General features: G+C 49.8%; 1 protein-coding gene across 2 annotated transcripts in view; it reads right to left on the reverse strand.

The window, feature by feature from the left end:
* The window catches only part of LOC122385680 (probable cytosolic oligopeptidase A), a 59,698-nt gene extending 46,853 nt beyond the window's left edge, over positions 1 to 12,845 (reverse strand). Inside the window, exons 1-5 of one of the 2 annotated variants that reach the window (XR_006257246.1) lie at positions 12,592 to 12,779; positions 4,118 to 4,281; positions 3,247 to 3,473; positions 1,739 to 1,901; positions 360 to 462 (exon numbers count right to left, since the gene is read on the reverse strand). Coding sequence is in view for 1 of the 2 variants with exons in the window: in XM_043374127.1 (XP_043230062.1) it covers positions 360 to 462; positions 1,739 to 1,901; positions 3,247 to 3,473; positions 4,118 to 4,281; positions 12,592 to 12,653 (719 nt within the window). In the remaining variant the exon portion in view is untranslated. Of the gene's footprint in view, positions 1 to 359; positions 463 to 1,738; positions 1,902 to 3,246; positions 3,474 to 4,117; positions 4,282 to 12,591 lie in introns of both variants that reach the window. The other variant, XM_043374127.1, reaches the window with a different exon arrangement.
* Between the last annotated feature and the right edge of the window lie 5,664 nt (positions 12,846 to 18,509).

Raw genomic sequence — 18,509 nt, forward strand, 5'->3', positions numbered from 1 at the left:
ACAACGGGGCATTTGTGGCGAGAATCGACCTGGCACCACCCACCCTCAGAGACACCAGTCAGTAAGGTTGATGGATGTCACTCTATAGTGTCAATCTGCCTTGTCAGTCTGTAATGTCTGTCCAGTGTCAGTCTGCGGTGTGTCAGTCTGCGGTGTGTCAGTCTGTGGACTGTCAGTCTGTCAGTCTGCGGTGTGTCAGTCTGCGGTGTCAGTGTGTCAGTCTGTGAACTGTCAGTCTGTCAGTCTGTGAACTGTCAGTCTGCGGTGTGTCAGTCTGTCAGTCTGCGGTGTGTCAGTCTGTCAGTCTGCGGTGTGTCAGTCTGTCAGTCTGTCAGTCTGTGGCGGCGGCGTCCACTCACGGGTTGTGCGCCATCCGCTGCAGAATGTGGTCGGGGATGCCCCTGACCAGGTCGTACTCGACCACCCGGTGGCGGAACACCTCGTCCGAGGCGCGCACACGACCTGCCGGAGGGTCAGCGCCCGTCAGGGCCGGTCAGCGCCGCCACCGGCCGGCGGGCGCCGACTCGGCACAACGCAGCAGCCCGCGCCGACACCGGGCGGCCGGACCGCTCCCATCAGCTGGTACATTACAGCAATATCTAAACGAGTTACAGAGTCCAACTGTGACGCAGGGCGTCTCAGAGCTGTCCCTCAGACATCTCAGAGCTGTCCCTCAGACATCTCAGAGCTGTCCCTCAGACATCTCAGAGCTGTCCCTCAGACATCTCAGAGCTGTCCCTCAGACATCTCAGAGCTGTCCCTCAGACATCTCAGAGCTGTCCCTCAGACATCTCAGAGCTGTCCCTCAGACATCTCAGAGCTGTCCCTCAGACATCTCAGAGCTGTCCCTCAGACATCTCAGAGCTGTCCCTCAGACATCTCAGAGCTGTCCCTCAGACATCTCAGAGCTGTCCCTCAGACATCTCAGAGCTGTCCCTCAGACATCTCAGAGCTGCCCCTCAGACAGGGGAAAGGTGTGCTGTGACAGGAAGACCATCACCGGCTACATATAGCTACGGTGATGGCTACATAGACATTGACAGCATGATTCCATACACGTTCCGCCAGCATACAGCTCATCCACACAAAATCGTCCACTAAATCACACCAGACTCGCTCCGTAAATAAGACCAAATTCGCTCATTGAACTACCTGAAAACTCGCTCAGAAAAGTACACCAAAGTCCCTCAGTAAATCACACCAAACTCACTGAGCAAATTACTGCACTCATTCGGTCCATTAACACCAGACTCTCTCAGTAAACTACTCCAGACTCACTCAACAAATTACTGCAGACTCATTCCGTCCATTAACACCAGACTCCCTCAGTAAACTACTCCAGACTCACTCAACAAATTAATGCAGATTCATTCAATAAAATACTCTAGACTCACTCGTGAATTACACCGGACTCGCTCAGTAACTCAAACTAGACTCACTCAGTGACTCAAACCAAACTCGATCAGTGACCCACACCAGACTCGCTCCGTGACTCACACCGGACTCGCTCAGTGACTCACACCGGACTCGCTCAGTGACTCACACCGAACTCGATCAGTGACTCAAACCAAACTCGCTCAGTGACTCACACCGGACTCGCTCAGTGACTCACACCGGACTCGCTCAGTGACCCAAACCAGACTCGATCAGTGGCCCACACCGGACTCGCTCCGTGACCCCCACCGGTGCCATGCGCCCGTTGGGCCGTCCCGAGCAGCCGCCCTCCGCCCGGCCTCACCGATAAAGTCGGCCTGCTCTCGGCGCAGTTTACTCGAGTGCAGTTTGAACTTGCGCAGGTCGGCGCCGCGCAGCTCCAGGCCGTTCAGCCGGCCGTCGCGGGCGTACTTTTCGACGACGCGCGTCTGCTCCTCTGAGAGCAGGTGTCGGTCCGAGAGCAGCTCCTGGCGGCCAGAGCGCAGCCCACCGACCCGTCAGCGCAGCCCACCGACCCGTAAGCGCTGAGCCCCCTCTCCCCCCCCCCCCCCCACTGGCTCTGAGGCGGCTCCGCCCACGGCCTGAGCGCGGCCCGCGCGGCCCATACCAACACGTCAGATAGCAGCGCCTGGGAGGCACCAATGGAAGGAGGCATCGAGCGACCACCGAGGTCGACAGAGGCCCTTCCCAGCGGGGGATCAGCGACAGCCGACTTCAGACACGGGCACAGCACCTACTGATCAGCGACAGCCGACTTCAGACACGGGCACAGCACCTACTCATAGTCTCACTGAACAACGACAATTATCTATCAAGAGTGAGCGAAGCGGTCTTCGAAGAACAACGTACATTTCCGAGTATCAGCGAGCAAGTGCTAAAAGTGCTACAATAGTCAGATTTTTTAAGCCTGTCTAATCGTTTAAAGCGCTCTAAATGTAAAGCCCACGTGAAGCATCCATACCTTTAAAACTGGCCTGCGGAAACATTTATCTTAATTTTTATTTTACTTTCGACTCTATTCATTGCAATGGCTCGACTCGTGCCCCAATGGCTCGACTCGTGCCCCAATGGCTCGACTCGTGCCCCAATGGCTCGACTCGTGCACTTAGAGCGATCAGACGGGCTTGAAAAACCAGTAACTACTACCCGGATCCCCAGCGGTGTACCAAATTTTAACCTAATCGGCCCAGCCATTGTCCAGATCCGGAAACGACCCCTGCACGTGCACACGTGCAGTTGTTGCATTCCAACTGTGATGCATGGAAATGCATTGCCCAGAGGCGCCTAATGGTATGACAAGATTCGGCGCAATCGGCCCAGTAATTGCCCAGTTATTGTAAAGGTAACCAGCTGGACACCCCTTCAGAGTTCGGGCTGCACTGGCCACGACGAGCAGTGGGGTCAGCCGAATATTGAGCTTTTCTAACTTCTTAAGCAAGTGGAGCAGCTTTAAACCCCATGACTTAGCACATACCACGACAATCACCTACATAAATCAAGAGTAGTTAATTACGGCGTAGAGGGGGTCTTCTGTTGGGTAGGTAGCTCCTACCCAACAAAAAGACCGCAGGTCAATCGGTCTAGCGGTTGCTGAGATATAAGCCTCCCAAAAGCGTTACAGGCCGGAACGGGTCGGCCGTTCATGCAGATAATTTTTTTTTCCATTTCATTGAAAAGACTCGCTTTATGCGAACTTGTCATTATCTAGTTATGACTCTTGTCCAACTCATCGATTGCCACCCTATGTAATTCCGCCGTTTCCCGGTTCGCCCCCCCCCCTCCCCCAGTGCCTGGTCCCCCTCCCCCGGTCACCTGGCAGGCGGCGTAGATGGACGGGTTGTTGTACTTGCTGACGTGCGCCTTGGCGGCGGCGGCGTGGATCTGCTGGAAGAGGCGCGCCGGCACCAGCTGCCGGTCCACCGTGTACAGGTTCTTGACGGTGGACCACACGTAGCTGAAGGGCACCTCGCGCCGCTCGATCGGCCCCACCACCTCATCGCAGGTGAGCGGCTCGGCGCGCGCCAGCAGCCGGCCCGTGTCTGCAGCGGGCAGCGGCGGGGGGGGGGGGGGGCGGTACCACTGTCACACTGTCCGGGCCAGCAGCCGGCACGGACCCACAGCCCCCTGTGGACGGACCCGTCCCACAGCCCCCTGTGGACGGACCCACAGCCCCCTGTGGACGGACCCGTCCCACAGCCCCCTGTGGACGGACCCACAGCTCCCTGTGGACGGACCCGTCCCACAGCCCCCTGTGGACGGACCCACAGCTCCCTGTGGACGGACCCGTCCCACAGCCCCCTGTGGACGGACCCACAGCGCCCTGTGGACGGACCCACAGCCCCCTGTGGACGGACCCGTCCCACAGCCCCCTGTGGACGGACCTGTCCCAGGCCCACCGCTGCCGGGTGGCCAACACGGAACGAAGGGCTCCGTGTGCACCGGCTGCGGGCCGTCAGTACTCAGCCATACCCATTGAAGGAGTGGGAGGAATACCGCAGCTCAACTCATTTAGCCAGGATACATACAGATGTCCAAACTACAGGACACTGACTACTGACTATAGAGCTCATGAGGGACAACTCATATTCTGCAGAGGGACCTGTGAAGTATGTGCGTACTGAGAAATAGTCAGACATGCTTTATTATCCTGTGATAAAACGAGCCAGATGGACAATTGCCGTACCTTCAAGATCATCCCCGTAGCAGGCCATATCGTACTCAAACTGGTAGGCCAGCTTGAGGACAGCATCGTGACACTTGAGAGGCGTGAGTTCCGAGTACTTTGGCGGCTGACCGGTTCTCAGAAGGCAGTTTGTCTCTGGTGTGTCCTCAGGAATCTCAGGAAAGCTAAAATACATAACATTTGTTAGTTTAAAGTAAACATGTCAGTAAGCATACACCCTAGGCTTGTCACAAGTTAACCCGCGCCGGGCCGGTGCTCCGAGATTCCGTGCCGGGCCGGGGGGGGGGGGTGTCTGAACACCCCCCTCTAACTCGGCTTCTGGGCCACGTAGCGACACGCGGTAAGCGGACGAAAACACTTCGGTCATATTTTTGGGTCAGGTCAAAGGTCAGGTCACCAGAGGTCACCAAAGGTAAAATGTTGACTATTTCAACATTTTGGAAACTGCCGACGGCTATCTCGGGAGCCGATAGAGCTACAGCGCCGCGGAAAAGCGCATTCGATAGCCCTTTTACAGACCCTTCTGAGTACTGTCCTCAGATTTGACCTCAGGTCAACGGTTTAGCCTCCAGAGGGCAAAAACTCCAAAAATAGCCGTTTTTACGAAAAGCGTTTTTCGGCAATAACTCTGGACTCAAAAGAGCCATGACATTACTTTTACCAGCATCGTGTTCCTCTCGTCGAGACGCGTCGAATGAACTATAATTTGACCTTGAAAGGTCAACTTGAGAATTTGACCTCAGGTCAAGGTCATGACCTGACCGGAAAAGGTCATGTTGCAAATCAGTCGATCCGCAACGTCGAGCCGAACACATCTAAGGCGTTTTCAGCGCTTTAGCACGCCTCTATCAGAAGTTATTAGCGAAAAACTGTTAGATTCTGTTTGTGACCTGAGATGACCTCGGGGACATAACGAGGGGTCACAGTTACCATTTTCCGGTTCAGTGTGTCAATTTTACCTACATCTCGATGTTTGAGAGTGTTTAGAATAGCGTTCGTGCAAAACAGACGCTTTTCAATTTTCTGCCATTGACTTATAATGAAGAGGCCGCAAAATTGACCTGACCTTAGGTCACCGATATCAAAATTCCGAGATAAACATTTTATAGATAATGTTACTCTTATCCATCGCTGAAAGTTTCAAGGCAATCGATCAATCGGTGTAGCTATGGCGAGCATTCTTATTTTTTATGAGATGAGGTCACTTGGCGTGACCTGGTGAACTGACCTAAGGCGACCTGGGTCTGAAATTTTCACAACATGTGCGGAAAAGATGCACGAACAGGTGTGCCAAAAACGGCGGCACGGACGTTTTTGAGATATCTGCGAAAAAACGCAGGGGGGGGGGGTGTTCAAAGTCAAACAACCCCCTGGCCCGGCGCGGGGTTAACCCGGCAGGCGGTGGGCCTACCAGCCACCTTCCACGCGGTGGGGGGGGGGGGGCACTTTTTTGCCCCCCCCCCCCGTATCTCCGAAACTACTGGACGGATCCGGAAAATTCAAACGGCGTTCGATAGCCCTGTCAAATTTGTCAAGGGAAACCAAATTTCATTGACCTCGGGGTCACCGATGACGTCACAGGTCAGGTCAAAGATAAAATGTTTCACCGTTCACGGGGCTTCTAGGGAAAGCGCTGTAACACCGAGAAAAACGCATTTTGTCGAAAATCAGCGATAAGGCGTCAGTTGTCTAGTACATATGTTGCTATTAGAGGTCACTGGTCATACCAGGTCAGGTCACCAAAGGTCACCAAGGGTCACAACATGAGCCCAACTTTACTAAGGTTATGTGATGCATGTTTTATGGCCAGTTTTTCATTTCCAACTCAATGGTGTTGGTTATAAGACCATCAGGTACGGTTTAGGTCACTTTCTGGTGGAGGTCAGGTCAAGGTCAGGTCAAAAAAGGTCAAATTTCAAAGTTGATATTTTTGCATAAAATGGGTATTGATTCGATGCAGCTCGTCACGGGGAGTCTAATGGTGGTCTTTGTTTTGCGCTACGAGGTCTAGAATTGCTAAAAATTGAGTTTGAAAATTTGACGTCATCAATTTTGAACAGTTTTTTCGCTATAACTTGGCCAAAAAACGAGGTATCGATCTCAAATTTGGTATGTAGATAGAAGGCGGTAGGGACTATCACATATATTCCGGTTTTTTCGAAATTCAAAAAACTTTTTGGATTTTTTGGCTATTATATTCAAAAAATCTATTTTTTGATTTTTGGGGGTCAAAATCCAAAAAATTCGAAAAACCGAAATAGCAGTTTTGTAGCCCTTTTGATTCCACACCTTTTATGTCAAAAACATTTTTCTGTATCTCTAAAGCTGTAGGCCTGACAGCTCTTCCCGCGAAACCTTTTTTTGGGTCGAAAATGGCAAAAATGACGTCACTCTTACGTCATTAGCGGCCAACCTATCATAGCCTTTGGAAAAATTTTTGGTCACCATGTGCGCTAGCTGCTCCCGGGAGGGTACTGAAAGTTTGGTGACGATCGGCGCAGCAGTTCTCGAGATATATCGAAAAAAGTAAAGGGGGGGGGGGGGGCAAAAAAATGCCCCCCCCCCACCGCCTGGAAGGTTAAACAAGCTTCATTACTGTTATCTGTACTTTATTAGATCATGATATACTATTGCACTATGTCTTCATCCAGTACCCAATGATATAAATTTGACACCATCAATCACAATACCATTTTGGTCATATACAAGCAATGCAATGCGGATTCGCCACCACATCCAATGGACCCAGTGCTAACTGGGACTCTCACTCTGTAAGGCAGCCAGGCAGCGGCAGTGCCGCGTGCATTGCACGGAAATTGAGCCCGGATGGCTGAATCTATAGGCAAGCAACTTGCTCACAGAGCAGAATGCTCCCCGGTCATAGACAACAATATCACCTCCACCTCATGGTCAGGCTTGGCGCCCCTGCCTGTAGTACCTCAAACCTTGGTAGGTGAACTGGAATGTGAAGTCATCACCCATAGCACTTCTTTTTTGGAATATTGTTTGCTAGCTGCATGCATAGACTAGATTGACTCACTTCTGGTGAAAATCAAGCTCCATTCAGCATTTATCACTCCAATGATATCAATTAGGTATTTCATATTAACCCTCGCCCGCACATGCCATTTTCCCATCCTAGAACGCACATGGGGGGGGGGTACCATCCCCCTGCGCCATTTCGTTCCCGTTAGAGATATAGCTTCGCGGTAAAGACCAACTGATTCTTTGGGAAGAGACGAATCCAATGGTACCCAATTTTACCTCATTAGGTCCATCATTGACCTTCCAGGTCAGGTCAAACTAAAAAATGTTGCTGTTTGGGGCCACCGTCGGAATATCACGTGCGGTGCCCATCATATACCGATGGCGCTGCCCTTTGTGGTGCCAAGCCAGCTAGAACAGCTCTTTGTCACACTATCTGACTAGGTTTTTACCGGATGTGGTCATTTCAGGTCAAGCTAGGCCAAGGTCAATGATATGTGTTTGTATGTCTGTGTGTGTCTGCGTGCACTGCATACTGATGTGTGCACCAATTGATTTGTGTGCCCCTATTACATGAGATCATGATCTGAGAAGCTTTTACCAAAAATGCAGTCCAAAAACTTCACGAAAACTGATAAGTAAATTCAGCAAGCCTAAACTAATGTTTTTAGATGACCTAGGTTGACCTTGACCCTGACATCTGCACATCGTCGAATAACGTGTTCCATGATAGGTGGGAGGTAAGACTAGCAAAAACATACCGAAATATAAGGTGCCAAAAGCTCACAAGACCCATAGCCAACGCAAGATGTTGAGTATTGGTCGTTTGGGTCATGACATGACCTGAAAAAACAAGGTCATACCTCCGAAACCAAAAATCACAGAAACTTGAAACTTTCAGTGGACATCAAGAAAGGATAGAGGAGCAGCTATACGAAAAATCAGGCTTTTAGCTTAAAAAATGTTGAGTGCAGAGCAGAAAAACTACCTCGGGCCTGGGGGGGGGGGTGGCAACCCCCATGTGCGGGTGAGGGTTAAGAATGGCAAGGCCAAGATGACAGATTTCTTTTTGGACAAAACTCGGTCATTTCCGTCTTTTCCACTCTTTTAAAACTGAAGAAATTCACAAAACAAAATCATGAAAAGAAAAACACATCCTTCTTAAGTAGAAAAGTGAGATCACACATAGATACTTGCAGTGGCGGCGCCACGAATTTTCGCCAGTGGGGGCAAGCTTGAGGTGACCAGACTGTTGTCTGATACCTCGATCTGGAAAATCCATGAGCACCTTCCTTGCCCCTAGATTCTGCCATTCAAAATTATTTTGGTTTCAGGTGTCATGCATACGTATTGAGCTTAACCACTAACCCTCGAGGGCCCGGAAGGGGGCGGGGGGCGTTTTTCGCCTCCCCTTAGGCGAATATTTGCGATACCTCATGAACGCTTAGGGATAGAAAGAGGAAACTTGCTGTTAGAAATGCTGATAGAAAAAAGGACCTAGCCTTCTTGATAACATCTCAGGGCCGATTTTTCAAAACTCCTGCACGGCAAACTTCGGTGTCACAGGCGTGAACTTCCACCAGCTGCCAAAAATAGAGTTTTAGAGATAAGACAAATTACGAGCACGGTTGTGTAGCATTTGACCTAGGAAAAAATACTTAAGTAACTTTGGTGACCTGAGGTCAGAGGTCAGGTCAACGACCTTAAGAGCTGGGGCTTTAGTTTTTTTTTTCGCAAATAACTTCAACAAAAATGGTCCTAGAGCTACGGCGGCGGTACTTTCGTATTCGTCTCGTCGAGACATGTCGAATGACATGTATATTGTTTGGAAAAGGTCAAGTTTTATGTTGACCTCATGTGACCTCGAATGACCTTTGACACATAAAAGGTCGTTTGTGATGATTTAGTAGCCGCTGATCACGATTATGGCATTCATTTTGCTCTAAGCATTAATTTGGAGCCTCAGGATAGGATGGCAAAACATGTCTAATTATTAGGTATTCCTGATTTAAATAAGTGAAATAGCCTAGTCTAGCAAGGATACTCTCTTGTGACTTTGACCTTGTAGCAGCATTGTATGGTAAGCTAAAGCACAAATAGGGGCCCGCTGAGCTTCAAAACATTTCAAAACATCTCGGAATTTAGTATACAAGATATAAGAAAAAGTGCAAAGTTTGTGGTCAATTTTGATCATGACCATGACCTTGAATTTGAATGTTATGCACATCATCGGAATCCTCAGACTCTCTTCTTTCGTTTAAAATCCATTTTAGCCGGTCTTATGCACCATGCCGTCCCCTGGAACACGCACTTTGAGACCACCACAAAAGTGCCGGTTTTTGCCTTTGACCTTGACTTTTAACCTTGAAAACTGACCTGAGGTCAAAAATTTTAGCTGCTTTAGAATCTTCGCGTAGATACCTTTCATTTGGTACCATTTTTGTTTCCGTAGCTGCCTTATTTACGGAGTTAGACAGGGGGGGGGTACCCCCGGGCTGCGATGGTTGGGATTACCCCCGGGCCCGGGCGGGCTAAGGTCGCGAGCAAATAAAACTATAAAATTAGATTGCGAGATACAAACCTGTGAATAAGTTATGTTGTTCGTTGAGATGTAAAATGGTGTATTTCTCAAAACGATAATCAGTACCTAGTTCTCTTTTTCCCGTAGTGCGTACCTATATGTGCGATTCTGTCGCACACGATTGATATGCCAGAATAAGCTCCATTAGGGCGATCCAATACATTTCCAGATAACTCGGACACACATATCTATCACATTTTGTCATACCTATGTGAGCTCAGTCTCAGTCTAAGGGTTCCTAAAAGAGGGTGATCTCTTCTCTGGCCGATTTTGACAACCTGCCTCTCAACCTCCTCGAGGTCAAGCTCGAGGGCAGCATCCTGGTGAATGAAAATGAGTAGGAGAATGAGTGGGAGTAGGAGATATGCGACAGACGGTCCGAGAACGAACGTTCTGCTGATATACTTGATACGGGGACCGTCAAAAACAGGCATGCTATTATAACCGCCTACCATGAATGTTGCACCGGTCTTCTGTTTCCATTTCAACATCAGCCAAATTTTGTGGGGGCAAAAACATAGTCTTGCCCCCACGGCCTCCTGCCAGTGGGGGCAGTGTGCCCCCACTGCCCCCACGGTGGCGCCGCCCTTGGATACTTGATACTTTTTACACAAAAAATTTATAACTTACACCCAACCACTCATTAAGATTAGGTTAGGTTACATGGTACATGGTACCTATATAAGTAGATTTAGGTTGTAGGTTAGGTTGTAGCCTGTAGGGCAGGTTGTAGGTTGTAGGTTGGTAGGTTGAAGGTTGGTAGGTTGAAGGTTGGTAAGTTGAAGGTTGGTAGGTTGAAGGTTGGTAGGCTGAAGGGGTATCGGTAACCCTGGCGTCACCGGTTATGTTTTCGTTCAAGGTTAAGGTTTCCTGTATTAGGCCGCCGTGCCAGGCCGAAGCATGCTGTGACGTCACTGGAAGAGAAGATAACGTACTACGCTATCAGTATCGACTGAGACTCAGATAGACTCAGACCGACTCAGGACGACTCAAACTGACTCATCGACTTAAATATTCTGATCGACTCGGACAGACTCAGAACGACTCAGGCAGACTCGAACCGACTCAGGCAGACTCAAGCTCACTCGACCGACTCAAACCGATTCAGATCGACTCAGATCGACTCAAACTAACTCAGACCGACTCATCCGACTCAAATCGATTCCGATCGACTCAATTCGATTCCGATCGACTCAGAGAGACTCAGGCAGACCCAGACCGATTCAGATCGACTCAGACTGACTCAGACCGACTCAACCGACTCAAATCGATTCCGATCGACTCAGACAGACTCAGAACGACTCAGGTAGACTCAAACTGACTCGACCGACTCAAACCGATTCAGATCAAACTGACTCAGATCAACTCAACCGACTCAAATCGATTCCGATCGACTCAGATAGACTTGGAACGACTCTAACAGACTCAGGCAGACTCAAACTGACTCGGCCGACTCAAACCGATTCAGATCGACTCAGACTGACTCAGCTAGACTCAGAACGACTCAAACTGACTCAGACCAAATCAACCGACTCAGATCGATTCCAGTCGACTCAGACAGACTCAGGCAGATTCAAGCCGACTCAAAGTCAACTGACTGAAACCGATTCAGACCGACTCACACAGACCCATCGGTTTGACCTGAATTATCAGACCTGAATCGGTTTGAGTCGGTCGAGTCAGTTTGAGTATGCCTGAGTCAGTTTGAGTCTGTCTGAGGCTGTCTGAGTCGTTCTGAGTTTGTCTGAGGTCTGAGTCGATCAGAATCGATTTGAGTCGGCTGAGTCGGTCTGAGTCAGTTTGAGTTGTTCTGAGTCTACCTGAGTCGGTTTGTGCCTGCCTGAGTCGGTTTGAGTGTGTCTGAGTCTGTCTGAGTCGTTCTGAGTCGGTCTGAGTCGATCAGAACAATTTGAGTCGGTTGAGTCGTTCTGGGTCAGTTTGAGTCGATCTGACTTCTGAGTCTTTCTAAGTCGGTCTGAGTCTGCCTGAGTCAATCGGAATCGATTTGAGTCAATCGATTTGAGTCGGTTGAGTCAGTCTGAGTTAGTTTGAGTCAGTCTGAGTCAATCTGAATCGGTTTGAGTCAGTCGAGTCAGTTTGAGTCTGCCTGAGTCGGTTTGAGTCTGCCTGAGTCATTCTTTACGTTATCCTCTCTTACCCAGTGACGTCACAGCATGCTTCGGCCTGGCACTGCGGCCTAATACAGGAAACCTTGACCTTGAATGAAAACGCTACCGGTGACGCCAGGGTTACTGATACCGGTTGAAGGTTGGTAGGTTGTAGGTTGGTAGGTTGTAGGTTGGTTGGTTGTAGGTTGGTAGGTTGGTAGGTTCAAAGGTTGGGTATTCTCTTAGCAGACGTCACCCGAGCTGCCATATCCAGTTAGGTAGGTTGGTAGGTTAGGTTGTAGGTTTGTAGGTTAGGTTGTAGGTTGGTAGGTTAGGTTGTAGGTTGTAGGTTGTAGGTAAGGTTAGGTCAGGTTTGATTATGTTTTGTTATATATTTAACTGTGAAAAGACAATTGTTGCCCACGTGAGACATAGATATGGCAGCTCGGGTGACGTCTGCTAAGAGAGTACCCAAAGGTTGTAGGTTAGTAAGGTTAGGTGAGGTTAGATTAGGTCTTTTACTTCCGCTTGCATTGTACCTGATTTTTTAAACCATGTAATGATTGTATGACAAATTTTCTAGGTTGATAAATGGGTAATGGTTAGTGACAATATCAATATGGTTTGGTTTTTATTCAATTTTGAGCCCAGGGTGCAAAAGAGATTTGACTGAAAACTCAGCAGATTTCACATTCACAACCAGCCTTACTGTCAGAAAATTGATATTAGCACAATGAAGTAGAAACCTCTCTAAAAATGGCAATCCTTAGAAGAAAATGTTCAAAAGGGACAGGACTCACAGCACATAAGTACTTATCCTCCTCAGGGGATTTGTCTTGTAAAAACGTAGCGCCGACAACATTTTTCTCCTATTAATATACAATGTCACAAAATCTTAGATGCCTTCATTTAACACAATCGAGCAAAATAATACAGAACAAGCGGCTGTAAAACCTCCATCAAACTCGACTCTGTAACGAAGCAAGGCCCTATATAGAGTAACGAAGCAACGAATATGGGCGCAGCCATCTTTGATAGGTGATGTAACGATAGTGACTAAAATGCTGCCAAGTAGGCGGAGGTAAAGATCTGGAAGACGGAGCCCGTTGCAGTCAAGAGCGGATCCAGGGGGGGGGGGACATAGGGGCCATGCCCCCCTTGGCTCTGAAAGGGGGGCCAACATATCTTTTGGCCCCCTTTCATCCGTGCTGTTTCTCACAGCCGACTAATTTCTCAGAATTATTTTCACCATTTCCATCGACGCTAAGGCCGAACTTAGCGAACTTAGCTAGAACTTAGCTAAGGCCGAATAACTTTTTTGTTATTTATTGAACAGGGATTTACGCATGAACATTTTTTGGCGTGCTGGCAACCAGCTTATGCAGCACACTGCACAGACAGCTTGATTTTCAACTATGCCCGTTTGGCTGTAACTGCAAGGCGCCGAGGTTGGCCGCCGAATTCCATTTGTCTATGTCTTGCTGGAAGGTAGCCCAAAGATCCTCGCTCAGGATTAGGGTCCGGATGGTAGCCGGTTATTTCTTCAAAACTCCGGCAGGCTCGATTGACACAACCACCTGGACCTTGGTAGAGCAATAAGCTGGCGCGCCGTCCTCCATGAAATTGCATGTTGACCTTCCATCGACCGTCGAGGCCATGCGTCGACTCAGAACTGATCCGCTGGAGGCTATTGGACCGTGCAATATTTCCCAAAATCTTTTTTTCCAAAATATTTATCCCTTAGGGGTAGACCCAGTAAACATGCCGACGTCGGCCCGACGTCGGGCCGAGGCTCGGCCCGACGTCGGCCCAGCGTCGGTTCAACCTCGGCCCGACATCGGCTGGACGTCGGATATGCCCGCATGTTCCGACGTCCAGCCGAAGTCCAGCCGACGTCGAGCCGACGTCGGGCCGAGATCGTTTGCCGAGGTTGACGAGATCGTTTGTCGTTGGACCGACGGGGCCGACGTCGGCATGTTTATTGGGACAACGCGCCAAAAATATCAACCGGCGGCGGGATTCGAGCCCCCCAGTCGCCGACGTCAGCATGTTTACTGGGACAACACGCCAAAAGCATCAGCCGGCGACGGGATTCGAACCCCGTGTCATTCGAATGCGAGGTTAGTGCGCTAACCACTACACCACGCAGCCAGCTAACGAGTTTGGTTTGTTTTGTTGGGTTATGCCCTTTCGGTCTGACAAGACCATTTCAGAGCCGGAAGGATCATAGGATGGAGACATTGGTCTTCTTTGCGAGCCTGGGTCCAGTTCATATAGAGTCCCTGGTCCCATTGCTGTTACGTGACACTTATTGGAAAGGGCGACCCCACAATGGATTCATATAGCCACTCTTACACACCTGCACCAACGTTTCCCAAAGTGTCCCTTTGATAAGTGGCACTTTGGCAAAGTGACACTTGCCGACTGGCCTTTCTATATGAACTGGGCCCGGCCCTGGTGAGTTGCCGGGGCTGAGCCTGACCAAAGGATAGGCCGAGCAGCCCCCAAGCACTCACCGCACCCGGCTACGGGCGAGCTCGGCTTACGGGCAATCCCAAATGGGATAATGTTTCCCGTCCAGTCCGGATCAGGGGGTTGCGGCGTGGAGGAAGATTTGAGTTTCCTGAGGATATTTTGAATACAGAAGCTCTTTATGAAACATGAAACATGTATTTTATATTATTTTAACCCTATTAGTGGCAGGCTCCTGGCTACCCCATATTAGTGGCAGGGGGGGCTGTTTACGACCCCCCCTTGATATCTCGAGATCTAACGGGCCGATTTTCAAAATTCAAACGGCATTCGATTTCGCTCAACGTGATCTACATTTCTAAAAAATAAAAATTAAAAAATGTCAATAGGGGGGTAGAGGGGGGTAAAAACGGGCAAATTGCAGATACATTTTAGACTGTTTATCACGGCCAGGTTTCTGAACCAATCTTAACGCAACTTTTGCCGATCGACAGAGAATGAACCAGGAATTCACATGGATCCTAAAAATATGCATTTTCAAAAATCATAGGCGGATACAGATCATTGAGATTGGGGGTACACAAAAAGTATAGTAAATAAGGTTTTTGTTGGTACTGTTTCTAAAAAGGGTGGCAATGGTCTTGTTATGTTACAATTTTCTTATGAGAAAACGACTACAATTGTATTGGTCATGCATAGGCGGTGTCAGGGCACCTATGTTGGGAGGTAAAACATAACCCCCCTTTTTGAACGCCTGGATCCGCCTATTATAGCAAAAACGTGTCAAAAGAGGATGCACAATAACTTTGTATATGTTATCACATGATACCTTTCATTCAATGTTCGTAAAACTGGTGTATACAGTTATAATACATCAGCATCGTGATCTTCGCCCCAAATGACTCGCTTCACGAATAGGACCCCCCAATTCCAAGTGCTCTGGAGCCGCCTCTGGTAAAGGTATGAACTTGAAATTTTCAGGGAATGTGCCCAGTTTAGTTTTAGGAAAAGTCCGAAAATTTCAGCATCGTAGCTTCAGCAGTTTCGGAGATATTCCCGAAAAACCTGAGGGGTGGATAAAAACAACCCCCCCCCTGCCACTAATAGGGTTAACGGTCAAAACAGCGGCCGATGTCGGTCCGACGTCGCCCCGACGTCAGCCCGACGTCGGCTGGACCTCAGCAATTGATCTCGGTCCGACGTCGGCCCGACGTCGGCTGGACCTCGGCTGGACGTCGGAACATGCGGGCATATCCGACATCCAGCCGACGTCGTGCCGAGGTTGGACCGACGTCGGGCCGACGTCGGCATGCTGATGCCGAGTTGCCGACGTCACCCCGACGTCGGCCGACGTCGGGCCGACGTCGGCATGTTTACTGGGGAACGATGAGAAACCGGATAAGTGTTGCCCTAGGTAAATAGAGGACAAAACTTTTGCCGGACCCTGCATAAAACCACCTTGCAGTTTCCCTTCAATCGGCTTTGATCCAGCGGAAATGCGTATTTGGAAATTCCGACCTCGACGAGCATCTGTGGTAGAAAACCACCCCTTTGGTAGGGGAAACTACTGCTGTCTGCTACCATTTGCACTACATGTGTCGCTATAGCTGCGACATCTATGCATATTAAATCGCGACGTGTGTGTGCGGTGGCCGGTGATTCTTGGGTGATTCTACATTTCTGTAGTTAGCGATTAGCTAGGGCAGCAGGGTGGATCCAGACTTTCAGTTTGAGGGTGGGCGGACTCTTGGCCGGCCCGATCCCCGGCAGTCAAAGTTGCTGAGCGGGGGCCCGGGGGGGGGAGGAAGGTCCAATATAATGACCCAAAAGACATGCCTATTGCCCATAGGTATATACGTATGTATTGAATGGTATCAGCACTCAGCAGTGTGCCTCCTGAGATGTTAGTGATTTTTATCGATTCATCAAGTTGACGATTTGTTTTTTGCGGATATCTTAAAAACGGCAGCGCTCCGTGTCGGTGTCTTTTAACTTATTTAATAACCTTTAGCTTTAACTTTACCAATACCAATACAAACCAATATATACTATATATGCCTATAGGCAATATGTGTGGCATCATATTGGACCTTTCTCCCCCTTCCCCCGCTCAGCAACCGGACTGCCAGGGATCGGGCCGGCCATGAGTTACTCCACGCCCACCCGCGTATTTGGAAATTCCGACCTTGACGAGCATCTGTGGTAGAAAACCACCACTTTGGTAGGGGAAACTACTGCTGTCTGCTACTATTTGCACTGCAAGTGTCGCTATAGCTGCGCCATCTATGCGTAAAGCATATACCTACTGAACTGATACATATAAACCGCGACATCTGTGTGTGCTGATTCTAGTTAGCAATTACCGAGGGCACCAGGGTGGATCTTAAAAACGGCAGCGCTCCGCCGTCGGTGTTTTTTTTTTTTTTTAACTTATTGAATAACTTTTAGCTTTAACATTACCAAACCAAACCAATACGTAGCAATACATACGCAAATATACCTACATATAGTCAATAGGCGTGGGGCATCATATTGGACCTTTCTCCCTCCCCCCCCCCGCTCAGCAACTGGACTGCAGGGGATCGTGCTGGCCATGAGTTCCCCCACCCTTAACCAGGGATGCGGAGCCGTGGAAATTTCAGACGGCTCCGACTCCGGCTCCGCCGCTCCGGGTGAAATGTCATGACGGCTCCCACGGCTCTGAGTAAAATGGTCTGGCTCCGGCGGCTCCGACTCCAATACTCCAATACAGTAGGTACCAGGGATGCGGAGCCGTGGAAATTTCAGACGGCTCCGGCTCCGGCTCCGGCTCCGGAGAAAAAAATCGGCTCCGGCTCCGGCTCCGGGTGAAATGTTATGGCGGCTCCGGCTCCGGCTCCGGCTCCGAGTAAAATGGTCCGGCTCCGGCGGCTCCGGCTCCGGCGGCTCCGGCTCCGACTCAGTACATCCCCTACGCAATCAATTAAATACGGGTGGAAGAAAAATTGGATTGGTTATACTCGTTACTCTTTGCCATGACCGGCTCACCGCGTCCCCGCGCAAACGCACCTCGGAGAGAACTGGCAGAACAAAGGGCTAGGAAGCGATGGCATTGGAAACGCAGTCGCCGCGAATCGGAGTTCAGTGAACCATCGTAAGCTGACACCCGTCTCGGCTGCATTGGGGGGTGAGGGGTGGGGGGGGGGGGTGTGGGATGGGACGGTGCTGGGAGTCGCAGTCCACTGCACTGGTTTGAAAACAATGGCCGTCACCTGATGACTGGTCCTCATGTTCTGGGGATGCAGTAGACGTGGGGGGGGGGGGGGGAGAGCAAACAGGAAGTTGTTTGCGTACTGTGGGATACTGGGGATATTCGGATTTTTTCATTCACTTGATGGCCCATGACTTAAGTACCATATGTTTTACTGCCTTGTACTGTCAAACCGAACTAGGTCAATTATTTTTTTTCCTCTTCAAAAAATAAAAAGGAGCCGGAGTCGCCCCCTTTTTTGGCGGCTCCGGCTCCGGCTCCGGCTCCGGGCTATATTGTTTCACGGCTCCGGCTCCGGCTCCGGCTCCGGACAAAATATGCCGGCTCCGGCGGCTCCGGCTCCGACTCCGGCTCCGGCTCCGCATCCCTGGTAGGTACATATTAAATACGGGTAGCAGAAAATAGAAGATGGGATTGGTGCATGTTGCTTCTGCATTTGCATAACAAGGCTATTTTCATATTTTGAATGCCGCACGTTCTACTGCCTGGAACTGCAAGTTCAATGCAGTTCGGTTTGACAATCCGAACTAGGTCAATAAGACAATAATTTTTTTTCCTATTCAAAAAAGGAGCCGGAGTCGTCCTTTTTTTACAACTCCGGCTCCGGCTCCGGGCTATATTGTTTCATGGCTTCGGCTCCGGCTCCGGGCAAAATATGCTGGCTCCGGCTTCACACCCCGGCCCTGCCTCAAACTGAAAGTCTGGATCCACATGGGATCCACCCTGGTGCCCTAGCTAATCGCTAACTAGAATCAGCGCACACAGATGTCGCGGTTTATATGTATATGCATAGATGTCGCAGCTATAGCGACACATGCAGTGCAAATGGTAGCAGACAGCAGTAGTTTCCCCTACCAAAGTGGCGATTTTCTACCACAAATGCTCGTCGAGGTCGGAATTTCCAAATACGCCGCCCACCCTTAACCAGGGATGCGGAGTCGTGGACATTTCAGACGGTTCCGACTCCGGCTCCGGCTCCGGGTGAAATGCCATGGC

The sequence above is a fragment of the Amphibalanus amphitrite genome, unplaced genomic scaffold (assembly GCF_019059575.1).
Source record: "Amphibalanus amphitrite isolate SeventyFive unplaced genomic scaffold, NRLGWU_Aamphi_draft 000227F_arrow, whole genome shotgun sequence".
Lineage (NCBI taxonomy): Eukaryota > Metazoa > Arthropoda > Thecostraca > Balanomorpha > Balanidae > Amphibalanus > Amphibalanus amphitrite.